Raw genomic sequence first — 18996 nt, 5'->3', positions numbered from 1 at the left:
CAGACCCTCTTTGCGGTCTTGGAGGATAGTACACATCAAGAAACTATATCCTTTAAGCACTACTTTAAACATGTGTAAAGGTTTCGTTTCTTCATTCGCGTGTACCTTTACGTATATTTAAAGTGTGCTTAAAGACAGGATATCGTGCAGAGCAGTGGTAAAAAACGGCCTGGCTCTGTTTCAGCTAAAATTACCAACTGCTTGCTAATGTTGCTTTTGACATTCAGTGTACTTGTAATTCTTATCTACTCAGACACATACGTACATGTTAATTGCTGTACGGTTTTAAATAGTCGAGCATTATGAAGCAAGTTTAAACTGCAATTTCCAACACAACAAATTGGACACAGAACCGGACTTCTTTGCACGAGGGATAAAAGGGACCATCTACATCAGGGCTTTACAACCATCCCTCAACAGAGACGGGGGGCGCCACAGACCTTCTGCAACCTATGATCCACTGCTCACGGAGTCACGTGTGTTATCTGCGTGACGTCATGGAAGCGGTGGATTGTTCATTCCTTGACAAAGACCGGAGTTGTGCAGTCGAAAATTTGGGCGAGTCGAATTTGTTGGAAATTGCAGTTTAAACTTGCTTCATAATGATTTCTACCAACACAGATGAACTTTCAAGATAATAGTCAAGCATGTAAAATACGACGGGGGCTGACGGCTTTGGTACTTTCTATAATGCTTGCGGTTCGAAGAAAACCTACGCCATAAGTGTGAATGTTTTGTATACTCATGTATGAGGGTAACTCAAACGGAACGTGTAATAGAAGAGGGCCTGCAAGCCCTTTTTCGTAAGGCGTAATCAGGCCGTTTTAGACTTCGTAATTCGTAGGCAGCCCACGCAAAAATCAACGTAATGCGTAATTGGACATTAGCTGCCAATCGTAAAGTCGTAATCAGCTCTGAGACTTTAACGTAATTCGTAATAGGCGGCGAAAATTTTGCGTAATTCGTAATCACTACCCCCCCTTGCAGGCCCTCATAGAATGGGTTGACGCAATCTGCAATATACAGGCGGTTCAAAACAAGTCCGGCCTTACGAATCTTGAACCTACTTTTGCAAAACCATTATGTTACCCCTAAAGGCAGTCTACCGATTGTTAATTACCAAGTCATTACAACAGTCACTTAGTCATGTGTAGTCAGATAAATGAGAGATTAATAAACCCAAACAAACTCATTACAGCTCATTGAACTTCTGATTTCCACACGCATTGACGTAAACGACAAATGCGTGTTCAATAATCCACTGTCAGGACTTGTCCTGGGGCCGTGCTTACTTCCAGTAGAGACTCACTGTGCCAAGTCACTACTACAGACTGTTGTATCAGATAAGCAGCATTAAGGCATCGGCAGTGTCAAGGCTCTTCTCTTGATGATGATGAAGGCATCGGTGTGTAACTCTGTAGCCTGGTTACCAAACCTATTATAGCCCCCTAGTCCTACATCCTCTCCTATATTTTTGCGGAAAGGAAATAGGACTCGGGAGCTATAATAGTCTAATAATAAAAGCTTTTTCCAATTAATTCTGCTGGTTCTAGAACTTTTAGATGCGGATTCTACCTGTCTGAGAGCTTAACGCAAGAAATCCTCAATAGCAGTTGACACCCACGGGGTGTAGATTCTAGACATCACAACTCCTAAAGGCAGTTGCTAATTAACAAGTCATTACAACAGTCACTTAGTCATATTTAGTCAGATAAATGAGAGGTTAATAAACCCAACAAACTCATTACAGCTCATTGCACGTCTGATTTCCACACGCATTGACGTGAAAGACAAATGCGTGTTCAATAATCCACAGTCAGGACTTGTCCTGGGGCCGTGCTTACTTCCAGTAGAGACTCACTGTGCCAAGTCACTACTACAGACTGTATCATATAAGCAGCATTAAGGCATCGGAGTGTAGATCCCGAGTCCTACATTAGATTTAGAACTAGAGAAGTAACATTTGCAAAGCAAATGCATAATGTTTACCTTCGGACATGGTCTGCCCTGTTAATTTTTACTCATTCACATACATGTACATGGTGACAGGAGCAGAGCAGACCATGAAATTGCAACATTATGTAGCCCAACACCAGTCAACATGGTGACAGACGTCAACAAATCATGGCATTGGCCAGGTCAGAGGTTAGTGTTTGGAACAGAAGAGGAGGAGGAAGAAACTGAGTAAAAACAATATGTTTTCCTTCGGTAGACATAATTAGGGGCTTTGACGTCTCGTGACGCATGAGGCAGTCAAAGTAGCCCAGCTTTCTCTGTCAGCAGCCAGCCTCAAGGCTTCCTTCAAGCTCATGTTGACTGCCTGAAGGTCCCTCTCGACTGTCTGTCGCCAGTTCATCTTAGGACGCCCCCTCCTTCTCCGTCCTTCTGGGCACCACTGTAAGACCTGGTTGGGAGTCTGACAGGTGGGAGTCTGACAGCGTGTCCTAACCAGCTGAGACGGCGTTTGCAGATGATGGAGGACACAAGCTGGTTGTTAGTTGGCTTGGAGTCTGATGTTCTTATTTGAGATAAAGTCGTTCCATCTAATGCTCAGGATTTTCCTTAAGCACTTGCTGTCTATGGCATCAAGTCTCGTTTCTTGAGTCCTACATCCTCTCCTATATTTTTGCGGAGCTATAATAGGTTTGTTAACCAGGCTAGTGACCCTGCCATGGCCAGTTCCTCTAACTTAGACGCGAATTATACGTGAGCTTAACGCAAGAAATCCTCAGGACTAGTTGACACCCACGGGGGGTAGATTCTAGACATCACAATTACAGCGGGCAACGCGTGCATTTTCTCAAGTGTGCATGGAATTTAGGCTTTGTAAACATTATCACATTTTTGTCGCCAAAATGTCTGCCCCGAAACATCAGATCTGCTCACTACATTAACTGCCTCACAGACTGAGTAAATAGTTGTTCAGACAAAATCATTTCAGATCCTTTGGACCTAATCATAGAAAGACGCAAATTTTGTCCCGTTTTAACGCGTGAACTCCTGTGAGAGTAACTCGGAAGTCTTGCACGAAATTGTAGCGTCAAACTTCATTCAGACAAGGGACTTTCAAATTGTTTACTGTGGGTCTAAACCCTGGAGAATCCATGGTGATAGAACCTTATTATAGTTATCATTACTCTCAAGCAGAGTTTAGCCGTGGCTAATGTGGCGTATTTAATACGTTGTATCGAGCTCTCTTTCTTGTACATTTTATCTTGTATGTTTTTTTGCGCAATGGTAATTGTCTGGCAAATGGAAACTGGCTGGCCAATTTTATACCGTCTTGCAGGCACCGGAAGATCTGCTTGGAGATTTCCAAAATCATATCCAGTTGCTTGAGTAGCTCCTTTTTGGCGTATCGTATTACCTGGATGTCTAACCTTCATCGACGTGCTTGGAGATTGCATCTTGATAGCCATGACCGCGAGTTCTCGCATAATATGAAATCTGGATGTATCTGGACGAGTTGTAATAAATCAGAAGACACGAGATGTTGGAAAGTCGTCTTCTTATCGATGATTCCGCATCATCCGGTCCACCCACAGAAAAAGAAATTCCCTCCCGCCCATGCGTCACTCTGGACGTTAAAGACGAACAAAGTGTTGGCTTGTTGCCACCAACGTGTACATCACTCCTCGATGACACGCACGGTTCTGCCAATCCCGTATCCAGCTAAAAGACTTCAAAGCACACAACATCTTCGAACACATTCGTCAAAGTCAGCGGTGCCCAGCCTAGTCGTCTGTTATTAGCGGGATCTTATGATGTAAAACCCATGCTGCTTCAAATATCATCCCTAAAAGCAAAGATAAAAGTCTCGCCGTGACATATGCTGCTTTAAGAAGATGTTGGGATGAATGATTGTTACCCCCCCCCCTTCAACATGGCCTGACATCCCTAAGCGACAACAATATAGGGCAAATTATTTTTATGTGTTTCATATAATACTTTAACGTTTTGATATATTGGAACTATATATTCAAAGGGCACTCAGATCAATGTTTGGTCGTCTAACATTAATGGCCTACATTTTCTGACTGCCGAGCCGCTGAGAGCGCCCGACGTTACGACTTGCCACCTACAATCTGATCGTAATTTATTTTTTCTAAATTAACGGAGTCAGTTATCACTTCTTAACTTGTCTTGTGTTGGACACGATGCAGTTTCCTACATCACTGAGTGATGTGTTTTGCCCTGGGCATAGATTTGGATCGACAGTCATTGCTAGCTCAACGACTCATGTTGGATCCGCATGTAAAGTACAACTGTTGCCTTCAGGGCGAAAAGGTAGAATCACCATGTACCTGTCCATGTTAAAGGGAGCTGATATGCTATCCCAAAATAACCCTTCCTTTCTCTTGCCTTAAATGACCTTTTAGAGAGACATCACTTGATAGATCAAGGCCGAAAATGGTACGAAACAAAAAGTAAAAAGGATGAAAATTTGACTATCGTGGGAAAACATCACATTGAAAGCTACCGACGTGAGGGTAGTATTGCATGCCTTAACCCTCAAACACCCGAACGGGGTCCATTTGGACCCCAGACGTATATTTTTATGTGCTATTCTAATTTTTTTTTATTCTAAAAAAAACTTCCTCCCGTGACTTTGTCAGTAAACCTCTTCTACAAGTTCTCCTAATTTTTTTGGAGATCGGCACAAATTTGTAAAAATAACAACGGAAGTCTGATGTAAGACCGTCTGGGGTCCAAACGGACCCCAGCCATGTATTTTCACTTTCCTACACACGAAATTGTTCGGATGTCCTCAATATGTGTTCAAGGAAGCATTATTTAATATTATGCAGTTTGCCAAGTAACCTCAACCTCAGGAATTATTTCATCATGTGTGTGCACGCACATGCACACACGCACGCAAGCACGCACACACGCACACACACACACACACACACACACACACACACACACACACACACACACACACACACACACACACACACACACACACATGCACACACACACACATGTACACGTACTATCACACACTAAAAGAGTTATCCAGCCATCCCGTTTCAGCGAACAAAGTACTTGCCAAATACTGAGCCAAGTTTCTATCGATGGAAGAAGACAGCATTTTGCCTCAGGACCTGTTTTTCTGTCCGAGTTCCTGTTTCCAATTAACAAAGCCCATTTATCACTCCGTCAGCCAATCGTTCCGTCATGATCCGGGTCTATCTGTGCGCGACACGCGGAGGAGGAGATCCTGCATGGAGGGACGGTTGAGCATGTAGAACGGAGAAGAGCTATTATTAACAGCTTTCTGTGGTTTACTGAAGTACGCTAATACTGGTATTTTTCTGGCCGACTTCTACTCTTATCAGCCGTGCCTTCAGAGGCCTGGAAAGGCCAGAGATAGAGGAGGTGCGTCACAGAGCTTTGATCCGTTGGCACGAGTTTGCCAAGTTTCGCTAACACTGGATTTCCTGGAATGCGATACTACGCTTAGAGAGAGGGAGGGGGTATAATATATTTTCTGGTGCAGTCCTCTGGAACTCACTTCCTCCTCATGTCAGAAATGCAAGAACACTCAGTGTCATCATTAAGACCACCTTTTCATCACTCAGCATTTGATGTGATCTCTTTGCTGTTAATTTTCCATTTTTGTTTATAGACATTGATATGCAATTTCAGTTCCATAATCATTATCATTTTATTTACATCATTTGTCATATTTGTTTAGTTAATTTTACTTGACTTTATTAGTCAGTTCCGTTTCTTTTATTATAACTAGCCTTTGATTGTACCTTTTATTATGTAATGTATGTCACAGGGAGCTTTGAAAAGCTCCAACATGGCGATATGCTAACCCTGTATAAATAAATAAATAAAAATGAAAATGAAATAAGCTTGAAAGCAAAAAAACTGATTGAATTACCCAGCTTGTGATCAATAATTTACGACTTGCAATCATGACGCATCTTATGGGATTCGGACGTTTTCATTCACTTCTCTTCTGCTGGTAATGGGAGGATGTTTTATTCATCCACGTTTCGGTTTAGCTTTATCAACGCTGACGAATGTTCATTTATCACGGCAATTTTCCCGTGTTTGTCATAATGAACGGCTTCTGTAGTTACAAGAAGACATTTTCATTCACTTCTGTTCTGCTGGTAATGGCAAAATGTTTTATTCATTCCTTTATCAGTTCAGCGGCACCAACACATAGAGAGTATGCATATAACGTACGTTTCTGTACATGATTATATATGTAGAAAATGCCCTTCTAAGAACACAATGAAGGAAAGTGTAAAGAGACTCTTTTTACACAACCAAGTGTTTTATTCAGCCGACGTTTCGGTGACCGTCTGTCACCTTCCAGTCAGAATTACCCCGAGGAAGGTAACAGACGGTCACCGAAACGTCGGCAGTGAATAAAACACTTGGTTGTGCAAAAAGAGTCTCTTTACTCAGTGTCTTACCAACCTGATGAAACTGTTCACGGACGATAAAGGAATCTTCATTTACCACGGCAATTTTCCGTGTTTGTCCTAATGAACGGCTTCTGTAGTTACAAGAAAACAGATCGATCTCTCCTGATGTGTCCGTCCCCTTCGCTGCAGTAGATCATCACGGCCGGTTCATTCCGCTACCGTAAGTTCTGCTAGTGCAGCGTACTCTCCAAGCAGAGGTTGTGGGGAATGATCGTTAGCTTTTTATATATGGCCGTTTTTTTGTCGCTACTCTCCAAGCAGAGGTTGTGGGGAATGATCGTTAGTTTTTTATATATGGCCGTTTTTTGTCGCTACCCCCACCAACCCGTCGGTGGCCGGCGACCTTCTCTGGTGAATGGATACTGCCTGGCCAATTTGATACTGTCTTTTTGCCACCGAAAGGGATCTGCTTGGAGATTAGTGCAGCGTGGAACACAATCCTGTGGTTGAGTAATTGTAAATATTAGAGATGAAGGATGACAACAACAGCCGACAATCTTTCATTTTTTTTTTTTATCTTAGTTTATTTTACAATACATTGTCTATCTGTCCGTTATTGCACTCGCATTTGGGTACTTTTCTTTGTACAAAACAGTAGACGCAGTTTGATCTATATCCATGGTGTGTTTTATACCGAGACGTTGATAGCTTTTTATGTATTCGGGCGGTGCTTAGTCACTTACTTATTATCTTGCCAGAGGCTCAGGAAATCTGTTTTAGTTTTCATATCAATCTCGTTATGAAATTCTGCAACGGGAGTCCTACAACAGGAGTTGGCGGAAATGATGAATGTCGCCTTGAAGTTTTTCAGAAGACGTCACGGTCACGTGAGCCATCCCGCCGCCGTGATTGGTGGAGGTGCGGACGGATGTGTCCTTGCGCGCGAGAGTGAGTCAGGCAGGCCGTAAGTCCGGACAGAAGGGGAGCGGCACGGCAGCGGCAGGGCCGGCAGCATGGAGACCCTACCGGCACGGAGAGCAGGGGCGCAGGTCCTGGTACTGCTGGCTATCATACGGTAAGATGCTTTTTTTCTATTATGTGCTAACGTAAACAATAGCCTGGGGTGTGTGGTGATGGGACATTACAATAACACTCCTGGCTAATCATTACCTTATCTTACCTGGGCACTTGGCCCCGTGTGGAGCATAGGCCACCGACGATTTTCCTCCATCCACCTAGTTTCTGGGTTTCCCCCTGGGTTGTAGCATTACAACAACGCTCCTGGCTAATCATTGTTTTACAGCAACTGCAAGGTTCTAGCTACCTGTAGAAGTCCTGATGCTTGAAAGGAGATGTCGTTGTTGTTGTTGTTCGTCCTTTGTGCTTGACGATGACCAGTGACATAAGATGCCGGTGTACTCTTGTTTTAAATGACTGGAGGTTGTTGTCGGTAATCAGGCCAACCACGTTGTCTGGGAAACTGTTCCAGATGTATGTATGAAAGTTGTGCCGGTGGAATCTAGAGACTGGCACAGTGACGACTGAAGGCATGGTTTCCATTGGAGTGACTACTGCGAGTTCATTAGATAACCTTACAGGATATGATCAAAACTATTCCGGTCTAAATGGTGTTAGGAGTGATTCCAACAGCCCCCATAACACCTGCGTCTCCTATTAGGTCTGTTTAGTCCTCTCAGTGAGCCGACCTTTTCAATTTCAATTTTCTATTTCATTAAGAATAGTCAACATTGCAGGGGTACATAGTGTGGACTTTACATATTATTAAGTATAGGAAACGCACAAGACAATTACATACAAGAGTGGGACATGAAACAAAAGAACACTAGGTCTGCAGTCTGATTGTGCAGTGGAGGAACGAGTTATACAGTCTGTTTGTCCGTGCCTTGGACACCGTGATTCCACCAGAGTTCCTCAAACACCTCCCTGTGCTGTCCGACCTGGCTCCTGGTACCAAATCATGTAGTGGGTGGTCAGGGCTGAGCATACGCTTGAGCAGCTTGACAGCCGCAAGTTCACGTCTTTCTCGGAGTGTAGGGAGGTCGGGAACATTCCTCCTTCCACCCAGAGAGACCTTGTCTCGGGCATTGGTGATTCTGTTAAGGGAGAAGAGATGCTGTTCCAGTAACTCAAACTTAATTTATTGGCTATATAGAAGTACTACCTTGGCCATGCAATAAGCAAATTGGTTACAAAAGACATCTTTTACAGAATCCTAATTTCTGTAATAATTTTCTTTCATAGTGGCTTGTGGAAGTAATTCACGTTCTAATGTTGCCATTAAATGTTGTGACTCTAAGGTAATATCTTTACTAACATTGAAAGCAGTGCATTTATTTGACGCAAAACACTTGGTTGGATTAACGGCTAAGCGAAGGTTGGCAGTGTTTTTCAAGCTCGTGTTTCGATTCGTAAACACTGTCTGTCAAATCTGTATCTGCATCGGTATAGCCGGTATAACCGCCTTTCGGCGTAACACACCAGCTTCGCAGGCACGCGGCGCGGCGGCAGCTAGCTATATCACACCGAACGGCTTGTTACACTCAATCTTTGCACATTTGATTGTAGGAGTTGTTTAAAGCTTTCTAGTGATGATGCCCCAACTGTGCTTGGTGGCAACGAGTTCCAGTCTACGATAGTTCTGGGGAAATACGAGTTTAATAATACATTTGAAATATTACTAGGTCACTTTTGCATCGGTTCAAATGGACGGTATGAATAGGACGGCTGTTGTGGCGTCTTGTTCCTATTGGTTCATGTTTTACTGTTGCAATCGATTGCTGCTACCTGAAAGTAATCTTTATGGCCAACAGTCAAAGCACCGGATTGACTTATGACTGCTGATCAAAGGTTGGCAATTTTTTATCAGGCACGTTTGCGAAAACACTGTCTTTCAAAAGTCCATTACAGATTTTTTACTATAAAGTTTACTAGCTCGCCTATGCATTGGATGTATTGGACGAAACGTCTAGGTAATACTTAACTTATACAGAACAGACAATTGCTATCTTAGCCAAATGTATACAGTACAAAATGTAATGTACAAAAGTGACGCACGTCAAAGCAAAAAAAGGATGAATCCTTTCAGAAAATGAGACTAAGCATGAGATTGCAAATTAGAATAGTGCACTTTTAAGTACTTGCGACGTTATACCCTTGTTATCTTCCCTTGCCCAGGCGCTAAGTACGGTCTATAGATTTCACACTTCAGGGATGTCTTGGAGGATTAGGAATCCGCCAGCGGTTACTTAATTATCTCTTAATGTCTGTCACTAGGGCTATCAAAAACGTGGATTCCTGCCAACTCAAAAAGGTGCACTTCGCAGCCCTGATAATATATTAGTCGGCTAGCAAAACAGACTACAGCATGCAGAATGTATTGCTACGCAAAGGGAATGCTTGAATTCACGTGATTTAGCACGAGGCCTCCGAATTGAAGTCGTATTTCTTAAGGGCCATCTTTAAGGCTATAAAATGCGTGGATGCCTGCCAACTGTTGAAAGTACATTTGTATCCCTGATAGTGCCTTACATATAAGACCGCAGCTGGCTGTCGGTTCCCAAACTGCCCAGGCAGTCCTGTCATCAGTCAGTGTTCACACAGATGACAAACCCACAGAGGACTGCTCCTGGGTAGGTGATTCATATCTATGCCAGAGGTTGAGATAATTGGATACCAGCAGCCCCCTGGCATTTGACTCCTTGCTCCTCTCGTCTGTTTTCATACATAAGTCAAAATCAGACCGTGTTTTTGGAACAGTCTCGTGAGGATGAAAGATGCCACACTGGACTCTCGCTTCTTTCCGTGAAATGTCGCGCGATGCCCTTTTCATATATCAGCATCTAACTGCCTGAAAAGTCAAGGACTAAGTTGATTGCTAAATGCCCCCAACTGCGATACCCGGGTCCAAATATGTCTGGGAATATGATGACTGATGCTATACCTTGTAGCTTGTTGTAATGTTTCCTCGTAAACTAACAGCCGGGGCTTTCGCCTTATTATGAAAACCTACGAGCAATGCAGGGATGCAACTTCATCCACAGCATTCCCGTAGCCAGGATTTTGAATGGGAGGGTTCTTCCCACAGCTTGAGGGGACTAGCGAACGTCGTAGCTGATAGACGAGCGCCGACGGCGCGAGGTTCCTAGAAGGTCCGGGGGCATTCCCCTCCCCCCCCCAAAAAAAGAGAAAACTAAACCTTCTGAAATGGCATTTCTTTCGTTTCTGAGAGGATTTCAAAGAAAAACATCAGAGATAACTTTTTATTCAATGACAAACTAGGCAGTTTTTCTACGATTCCAGCCCCACTGGTGATACGGATCAGTCCATCTTTAGAAGAAAAATCTTGGACCTTTAGATACAAAGTGGACCTTTGAGCTTTGTGGGGGGGAGGGGTCGTCCAAATCCCCCCAAAAAACCCTGGCTACAGGCATCCACACAGTGATCCAATCACTATATATGAGCTGGTAGGTTGCCAGTTGCCAGTACAAAGGATCTGACGGTGTGGCACAAATGTTGCTGACGCTCTTTGCTCGGGATGTAATTGAAGACTGAGCCTTGAATACATGTTATGTCTGAAATATGACAGCAGGTGGTTAGATAAGGGTCTTAACCATTTTCTTTGACGACAATGTGACGTCAAAACTTTCGTATAAAGACCGCCACAAGAAAAAAACGTATTATCTAGGGATTTCTGAAGGACGTCAAGAGCGCCTGGATACCTGAAGTGTACTTACTCCCGGATTACTGGTGTTGTAATTCGTAGAACTCTTTGAATTCGTCATGTAGAGGTCTTTGGGTGCTCGTATGAATTGTGAGAGCTGAATTTACATGTAGATACAACTGAGCTTAGAGTTTTACCACAAATGTGAACCTAAGTTACAGAATGGACGAATGAATGAATGAATGAATAAATGAATGAATGAACTTCATCGCTCGACAGTTGTACATGGTACAATGTATAGCATCAATAACAATGTGATCAATGCAATCAAGTCTATTCTAAGAGACTACTTTACTACAGGAATATGAACGTAAACGGCGTAGGACATTACGAACAAATGTAAGCCTATATAAGTTACAGACGAGCACAACAAAGTTGCCTGCTAGATCTCTGGATTCTGGCTCAACACCAGTCACTCTAATTCTACATCATGTTTAATTTGTCGCAGCATCGACCCAGGTCTGGATCAATCCATGTAGCATCTAAGCATGTGGGGTCGTGTGGCGTAGCGGCAGAGTGCTCGACTCGGAACTAAGAGTCCCGGGTTCGAGTCCTGACATGCCACCGATCTTGTGCCATTGGCAAAGGCACTTTACAAGACTTTCCTCTCTTCGCTCAGGTGAAAATGAATATTGTATTGTCCCCTGTGTTGGTGGCGGCATTGATATAAGTTTTAAAAACTTGAGTGTGCCGTCACCACGTCTGGTGATTACATGTCGGAATAAATAAATCTAAGTGTGTTGAGCCGAGTCAAGTGGAGACGAATCCGGAGGATGCACTTGTGAGCTGAGACGGCGGCCGCTTTGATAGTATTTGCTTTTCGTGTTGGATACATGAAGTACGTCTCAAAGAATATTTCAGGGAACACTTTGATTTTGACTTGAGGATGATAAAAGGAGGGACGTGCTGACGTGTCTGTTCCTTGTTGTTTTCTTGTCTTCAGTAAGGTCACAACCTGCTGGCAACGTTGACATTTTATACATCACGCAATGTCGTGTCCTTTTTCATCGGCCTTCTAGTGGCTCCAAGTTTAAGTGTGCTTTCAGTCCTTGATGTTCTTTATGTCTGAGGGTCGAAGGGGGCACTAAGTGGACCTGCGGATTCTAGAGGACCTCTTGGCACGATGGCTGTTCGTTCTTTACAGTTTATACCAGATCTGGCATCAGCGGCAAGGGTGCTCATGCTACCGGGTTAGGCTGGCCGTCTGGGACTAGCCCTCCTGCTCCATTGAAGACCTGGGCCTCTTCTAAAAGTAACAACATCTTTTACAAAACCAAACGACCCCACACCCTCCTTTACACCTATTCCCGCCTTGCCAAGAGCCTTTAATCAATTGAAGTTTGACACGTAACTCGAAGAAGAAGGTCATGGTCTGATGCGTGCCTCCCTACATCGAGGTAGAACAGCTAGTTCACAAAGACGTCATCGAATTTTATCTCGACCCTACATAGTGTCTAAGCATGGGAATACCTTTCATTTCCTATCTGCATTGCTCGCTAGTTTCGAAATTTTGCTCCTTCTGGAACTGACGCCGCAAGCACGGACGCTCCAGAAGCTTTTCTGGAGCATGTTCCCTGTAGGCCCTGTAGGATGTTACCCCGGAGTGGATGTGTTAGGTGTTCTAACGCAGAATCGGGCGAGGGGGGAAGACTCCCTGATCTTTTCTGATTGATTAAGATTATTTCACTGTGCATCTCCTTGTTTTATCACTCCTGTATATCACAAATACACAAGCGATGAAATGAGCAATGAACTACAAACTTAATTAAGACCCTTTTCAATTAGCTGATCAACAAGACACAATTTATGATGCAAATAAACGGCGTGCGTTCTAGTGCCCTTCAGACATTTGGTAGACGATATAGGAGAAATAGATGACTTCGCAGCCGCGCAATATCCACCGGATCACAACAAGGGTACTCTAATGTCACCAGTTCATGGGATCCTATTAACCCATAGCAAGTAATATCTCCGCGCAGGGCTCGAAATACTGGGTGCATGTACACCTTAGTGCACCCGAAATTGGAGCTGTGTGCCCATTTTTTTCTGCGGGTGCACTGGTGCACCCAAATATTTTTGTAGGTATTTTTGTACATATTAGATGTATAATAGTATACAGAATATTCTTGGCATCTAAGTGTCAGAAAAATATTAATATCTTTGTTGTTAGTACTTGTGTAAGATTTTGAAGTTAGCCTCCATTTCAGATTCAAGCTTAGAAGAGGAGCAGTAAGATCTGTAATAGGTTACAAGTTATATGGTGAACCCAAAAAAAATTTATGCACCCAATTTTTTAGGTTGGGTGCTCCCGCGCACCTATTCCCAACAAGACTGGCAATGAAAACATACATTGCCATGGCGACAGTGGTTGCTGTTAGGGTTATTCTTTGCATGGCACTGCCATCATGATTTTGAGGAAGACTTGGTACCTGTTAAGTCTAGACAGATACAGTGCACTCCTCCCCTGACTGTGTAGTGAACGAGCCCCGGGGTCACAGAAAGTAGGGCCATCTATATGTAGGGAGACAGGTCTTCCCAAGGGTTTCCAGGAATGTGGGCATAGATGTGGGTCAGGGAAATGCCTGTGGACATTCCATTCCTGTGGACAAAATGCCTGTACCATTCCTAGAATTCTTGCAAACTGCACACAATACTGTGCCATTAGGCTCCTCCCTGATACGTCGCCAAAAATGGATTTCGAGCCCTGCCGCGTGTGTGTGCCTGACCCGCGCTGGGAAAGAATCGGCAGGGGTCACCACGGGTGAGTAGTGACGTTGATGGGGGTTACTCCGCCCCGGCTCAGCGGAATACAGACACAATTTAATGTACGGACGTCTTAAACGTGAAGAATGAATGTCAGATCCAGCGCTACCTGAAAAACAGGTCAATCATGACTTGAGTGTAATTTCAATGGTTGAATGAAATACATTGAAGTAAAATGAAGTTTCTCATTAGTTTTTTTTACCAGTACGATGAATATTGTAAAATAAAAGTCTTCATCCATCCATCCATTTATTTTCATTCATTCATTCATTCACCCATTCATTCATTCATTCATTCATTCATTCATTCATTCACCCATTCATTCATTCATTCATTCATCCATTTATTTATTTATTCATTCATTCATTTATTCGTTTGTTCATTGAAAAGCTTTAAGGAAACTTATTTCCAACTCAAGCAAAGGTTCCTCCACCAGAAGTATCAATCCACCGAATCTACCTTTAGTGAACTGTGCCACGATCAGAGTACTGTAGCCCCTCACGACAACAAGCACGAGCTGTGGACAGTCGTGATCTAGACCCTCCGGTGCGGAAGCTGATCCCCTAACCACTGAACCATACCGTGGCCTAGGCACCTTCTCGCCTGCTCACAAGGCTGAGCCGTGAAACTCTCTGAAATCTTGTTATGCTGCCTGCAACGCGTGTGCCCCCGTAACCTATTACATCCGAGAATGATGAAACACAATATACTAGCAGCGTCTACATGGTAGCAAGGGTGAACAAGGTCGCTCAGTACCGAAAAAAACTGATCATGTTCAGTTCAGTACACGGGGATGAGCCGTTGGAAAGTCTTGGGGATATTCCTGTCACGATATTTCCTTGAGTCGTCTGGAGACTTACGGAGGGTTCACAATAACCTAGCGATGTTGATAAATGGCTTTCGCTGCCAACTGCTGACACCTTCAAACAATGAGTCAACGAGTAATCCTCATATTACTGCAAAAAAGTGCGACAGGATTTAAGCACGTCGTGTTAAGTCATTTTATCCTTCGAGTGAAGAAACAGAACCTTTACGCACGCTTTAAGTGTGCTTAAGACCTAATATCATATAATACTTTATTTTAATGTATTAAAAATGTATTAAAATGTATTCTAATATCATATAATACGTTATTTTAATGTGTGTTTGTGTTAGTGAGCTGTAATTCTGAACGTCTACTATATTGTTGTGATGTCCTTACATAAATTCAGCCACACATGTGACTGCAAACTGCTGGTGACAAACCATTAGAAATAAATAATGTACTACGCTTAAAGTGTGTTTTAAGACCTAACATCATACAATGTATCCACGGACGTTATACAATTACAACAGTTCAACATGCGCGTTATCCCGTATGTGTGCTAAGGCTTTATATCATTAGCACACCGCGTATGCGACACTCTGACATGGATCATATGCAGGTGAACCGCAGGTCACCTTCCTCCATTACTCAGTCAGGTGCAGGCAGCGGCGATCCATTAGTGACCTACTTTTTATACTGCTCTGTGGGTTATCTTATCCGAGCTCTTATATCATAGAAGAAGTGGGTAAAAGTAAGGCTTTTTGTGATGTTTTTTGTTCGTGTGTTTGTACATGTATTGCAATGTTCATTTGTATTTGCCAGACAAGTAACTGTAAAAAAAAAAAAAATCGGTGTTCTTCAGCATGTTTTTGTACAAGCAGTGAGGCTTGTTTTTATGAATAAACTGTTCAACTTCATGTATGTTGTAGAATGTAGTATAATGCTAGACGTAGTCTCTCATACCATTGTAGTTTCTTTTTTTGATACATGGTGTTTGTACCTACAATTAGCCCTTGGGCATGTATTTGCAATAAACTTTCTATATTTCACGCAGTTCGGTGTTACACTTGGAAGACTCATTTCATTGCCATTGCTTGTGCAAAAGGTCAAACGCCAAATTTTCCAATAACCCAAAACGTGTCCGAGTCATTTGCTTGCTTTCTGAATCACAATCTAATAACAAACTAGGAAATGGATTTTATCTTTAACGCCACAGCGAAATCCTCTTTTATCGCACAAATAAAGGAAAAGAGTGGCATCTAGTGATCCTTTTTTGAATTCGTCTCAAAATTGCCACCTCATATCTTCATGATCAAGTGTAAGGCCTTGTATATAGCCCTATCATCATGTTCTAGCCTCCACCAGGCTTCGCGAGAGAGATAACATGCCAGGGGAGTTTTTCTGCTGGGACAGAACATTTTGCCAGAACGTTTTGCCGCACCCGCAAATTGTTCTCTCTAGCAGAAAAAATTCTCCTGGCATGTTATCTCTCTATTTGGCCGATTTCTACTCTTTCCAGCCGCCTCCCGAAGCCTGGTAGAGGCTATCATCTTCACGCACGTATTGCTAGAAGTACCGTTAAGTAGTGGGTCTTGACGTTGGGCCATCCGCGGATCTTGTCTGATGGAGTAGAGTCCAGGTGACGTGTGGTCATGGCGCTGGCAACGTCACAAGACGTTTGTTCTGTGCTCTTATCTGGTGGAAGGGCTCAACCGGGCGTCAAGGTGTCTCAAGAACGCATATAATGTCTTGAGCCTCCGGACGCAATAATCGCTCTAACGTCTTTCTTAACGTCGCGCCAACAGTAACTGCACTTCTAAGTCCTTACTTAACGATGCCAAGCCCACCTACACACTTTACATCTCAAACGAAGTATCTTTAGGCTCTTAAGGCTCGAAAGAACATTCGTTCTGTCTCAGAAGTGTCTAAAGCGGCTTTGGTCGGTACTGGAGTGGTACAAAAAACACGCAGCCTTTTATGCTGCCAAAACTCTATTCAAAATTTACGTAGTTTTGGCTAGAACGTTCAACACTTTTGGTCATATATAACCGGGCGTCAAATTGTCACATGAATGCATGTAATGTCTTGGGCCTCCGGACGCAAGAATCGCTGTAACGTCTTTCTTAACGTTGCGCCAACGGTAAAGAGAGATCCTGTTGAGTGACCGGATCGTATCTGGAATCTGCCTGTATTACCTGCAAGCTTCCATCATCATTGACACTTCTAAGTTCTTACTTAACGATGCCAAGCCCACCCACACACGTTACATCTTAAACGACATATCATGCAAATATGGTCGTTTCTGACTTTAGACTCCTCTTATCTGAAAGAACATTCGTTCTGTCTCAGAAGTGTCTAAAGGCGGCTATGGTCGGTACTGGAATGGTAAAAAAGATCACGCAGCCTTTTATGCCACCAAACCTCTATTCAAAATTTACGTAGTTTTGGCTAGAACGTTCAACACTTTTGGTCATATATAACCGGGCGTCAAATTGTCACATGAATGCATGTAATGTCTTGAGCCTCCGGATGCCAGAATCAGTCTAACGTCTTTCTTAATGTTGTGCGAATAGTAAAAGGAGATCTTGTTGAGTGACCGGACCGTATCTGGAATCTGCCTGTATTACCTGCAAGCCTCCATCATCATTAACACTTCTAAGTTCTTACTTAACGATGCCAAGCCTACCTACACACGTTATATCTTAAACGACACATTATGCAAACGTGGTCGTTTCAAGCTTTAGACTCCTCTTATCTGAAAGAGCATTAATTCGTTCTGCCTCAAAAGTATTTAAGGGAGGCTTTGGTGACGTAAAAGACAATGTCAATGTATGCGAGGTGCACCTTGAATACCCCAGCAGAATTGCTTGAAAGAGCACGCTGCCTCTTACTTCGCCATTTTTATTTTCCTCTAGGATAGCTAAATAAATCGCGTCGTGCTGAAGTTACAGTGAGTCACCGTCTTCTGAACACAAAGAGATGCAAAGCAAGTTTGTATGCATCGCAACTTCCCAAGTCCTCCCTGAGCTGGCAGTAAAGGAAGATCTTGTTGAGTAAATGGATCGTATCTGGAATCTGCCTGTATTACCTACAGAAAGATAAAGAGGAATAATCAGCCTTTGATGGCTTGAAGGTTGTCCTCTGCAGGCCCTAATGTGACCGTCCAGCCCGATCCTTGACCTGCATGTACTACTGCAGGATGGGCATTTCGAACACTGTGCTTGTGGTGACCTGGTAGCTGCAGCTTTCTGTGCTTTTTCCTCACTTCAACAGCGGCCTCCTCATATGAATGTCTCAAAAAAAATGGAGAAAGCAGCTTTATAATGCCACCAAAACTTCACTCAAATTTCCGTCTAGGTTAGCCTAAGTAGTTGTTTCCTGCAGAGTTAAGTAGAGTCACCGTCTTCTGAACACAGAAGCACCGCAACTTCCCAAGTCCTGCCCCTTTGTGAGATGGCAGCTTGCCAGGTACAACGTACGGCTTTGATCTGATGTCTTCACACTGACATTGTTGAATGACTTATACATATAATGACAAATACAGCGCTTGTCACAAGTTGTAATCACGTACGCTTGCCAACTGTAGGCCCTGGCCACTTATATGTTACCCAAGATTTGTTGGCGACTCTCCAGTAAAGGATCGAATATAAAGCACTTTACTCCGGGGTTGTTCTGAGACTTTTTGTTGTTTGAGTCTATTCATACGCCCCGTCTCTGGTATAAGATAGCCTCCACCAGGCCTTTCTACGGGAATACAGATCGTAGAATTCGGCAAAAAAGAGAGTAGGTGGGGGTGGTAGTTTCTTTCTAACTGCGCGGCCACTTAAACCTACGAGGCGGACAAACCCCCCTGGCAAATATTCTCTTATATATAGCCAGCGTAGTTAGTCTGGTAGAGACTAGGTGTCAGATGTTTATTGATAAATCGAACCTGCTGATTATATGATAACGGTTAATGTCAGGAGTCGACCTAGCGTGTTGACTAAATTGATGCGTTGAAGTTCAGTGGCCCCGTTACTGTTATAGCATCTGCCTGCAGAATTCTCTCCTAGTCGGAAGATGACTATCAAGGAGCTCAACCGGGAACGGCAGCAAACTGCCTCAGTCTGCTGACGAGGCAGATCTAAGAAGTGCCCACTCCACACTGAACAACCATGCATGAGAAATCATGGCGGAGAATAGACCGACTTTACTTAAGTGTGCGGAGATGAGGTCCCCAAGCCGAGACGCCGAAACCTTTCCTCTCAGATCTCCCCCATCCTGTGGTTGATGGCGCTGCCAATGTCTATTTGTAA

At 43.4% G+C, this 18996-nt stretch overlaps 1 protein-coding gene across 1 annotated transcript in view; it reads left to right on the top strand.

Annotated features, from left to right (window-relative positions):
- Nucleotides 1-7405: 7405 nt before the first annotated feature.
- Nucleotides 7406-18996, top strand: part of LOC109486902 (gamma-aminobutyric acid receptor subunit beta-3-like) — a 34672-nt gene continuing 23081 nt past the window's right edge. Inside the window, exon 1 of the mRNA XM_019790809.1 lies at nt 7406-7467. Coding sequence (XP_019646368.1) covers nt 7406-7467 — 62 coding nt within the window. The remainder of the gene's footprint in view (nt 7468-18996) is intronic.

Source organism: Branchiostoma belcheri, unplaced genomic scaffold, assembly GCF_001625305.1.
Source record: "Branchiostoma belcheri isolate BF01 breed outbred unplaced genomic scaffold, Haploidv18h27 scaffold84, whole genome shotgun sequence".
Lineage (NCBI taxonomy): Eukaryota > Metazoa > Chordata > Leptocardii > Amphioxiformes > Branchiostomatidae > Branchiostoma > Branchiostoma belcheri.
Note: the sequence above shows the minus strand (reverse complement) of the source record. Positions and strands in the feature narration are given on the sequence as shown.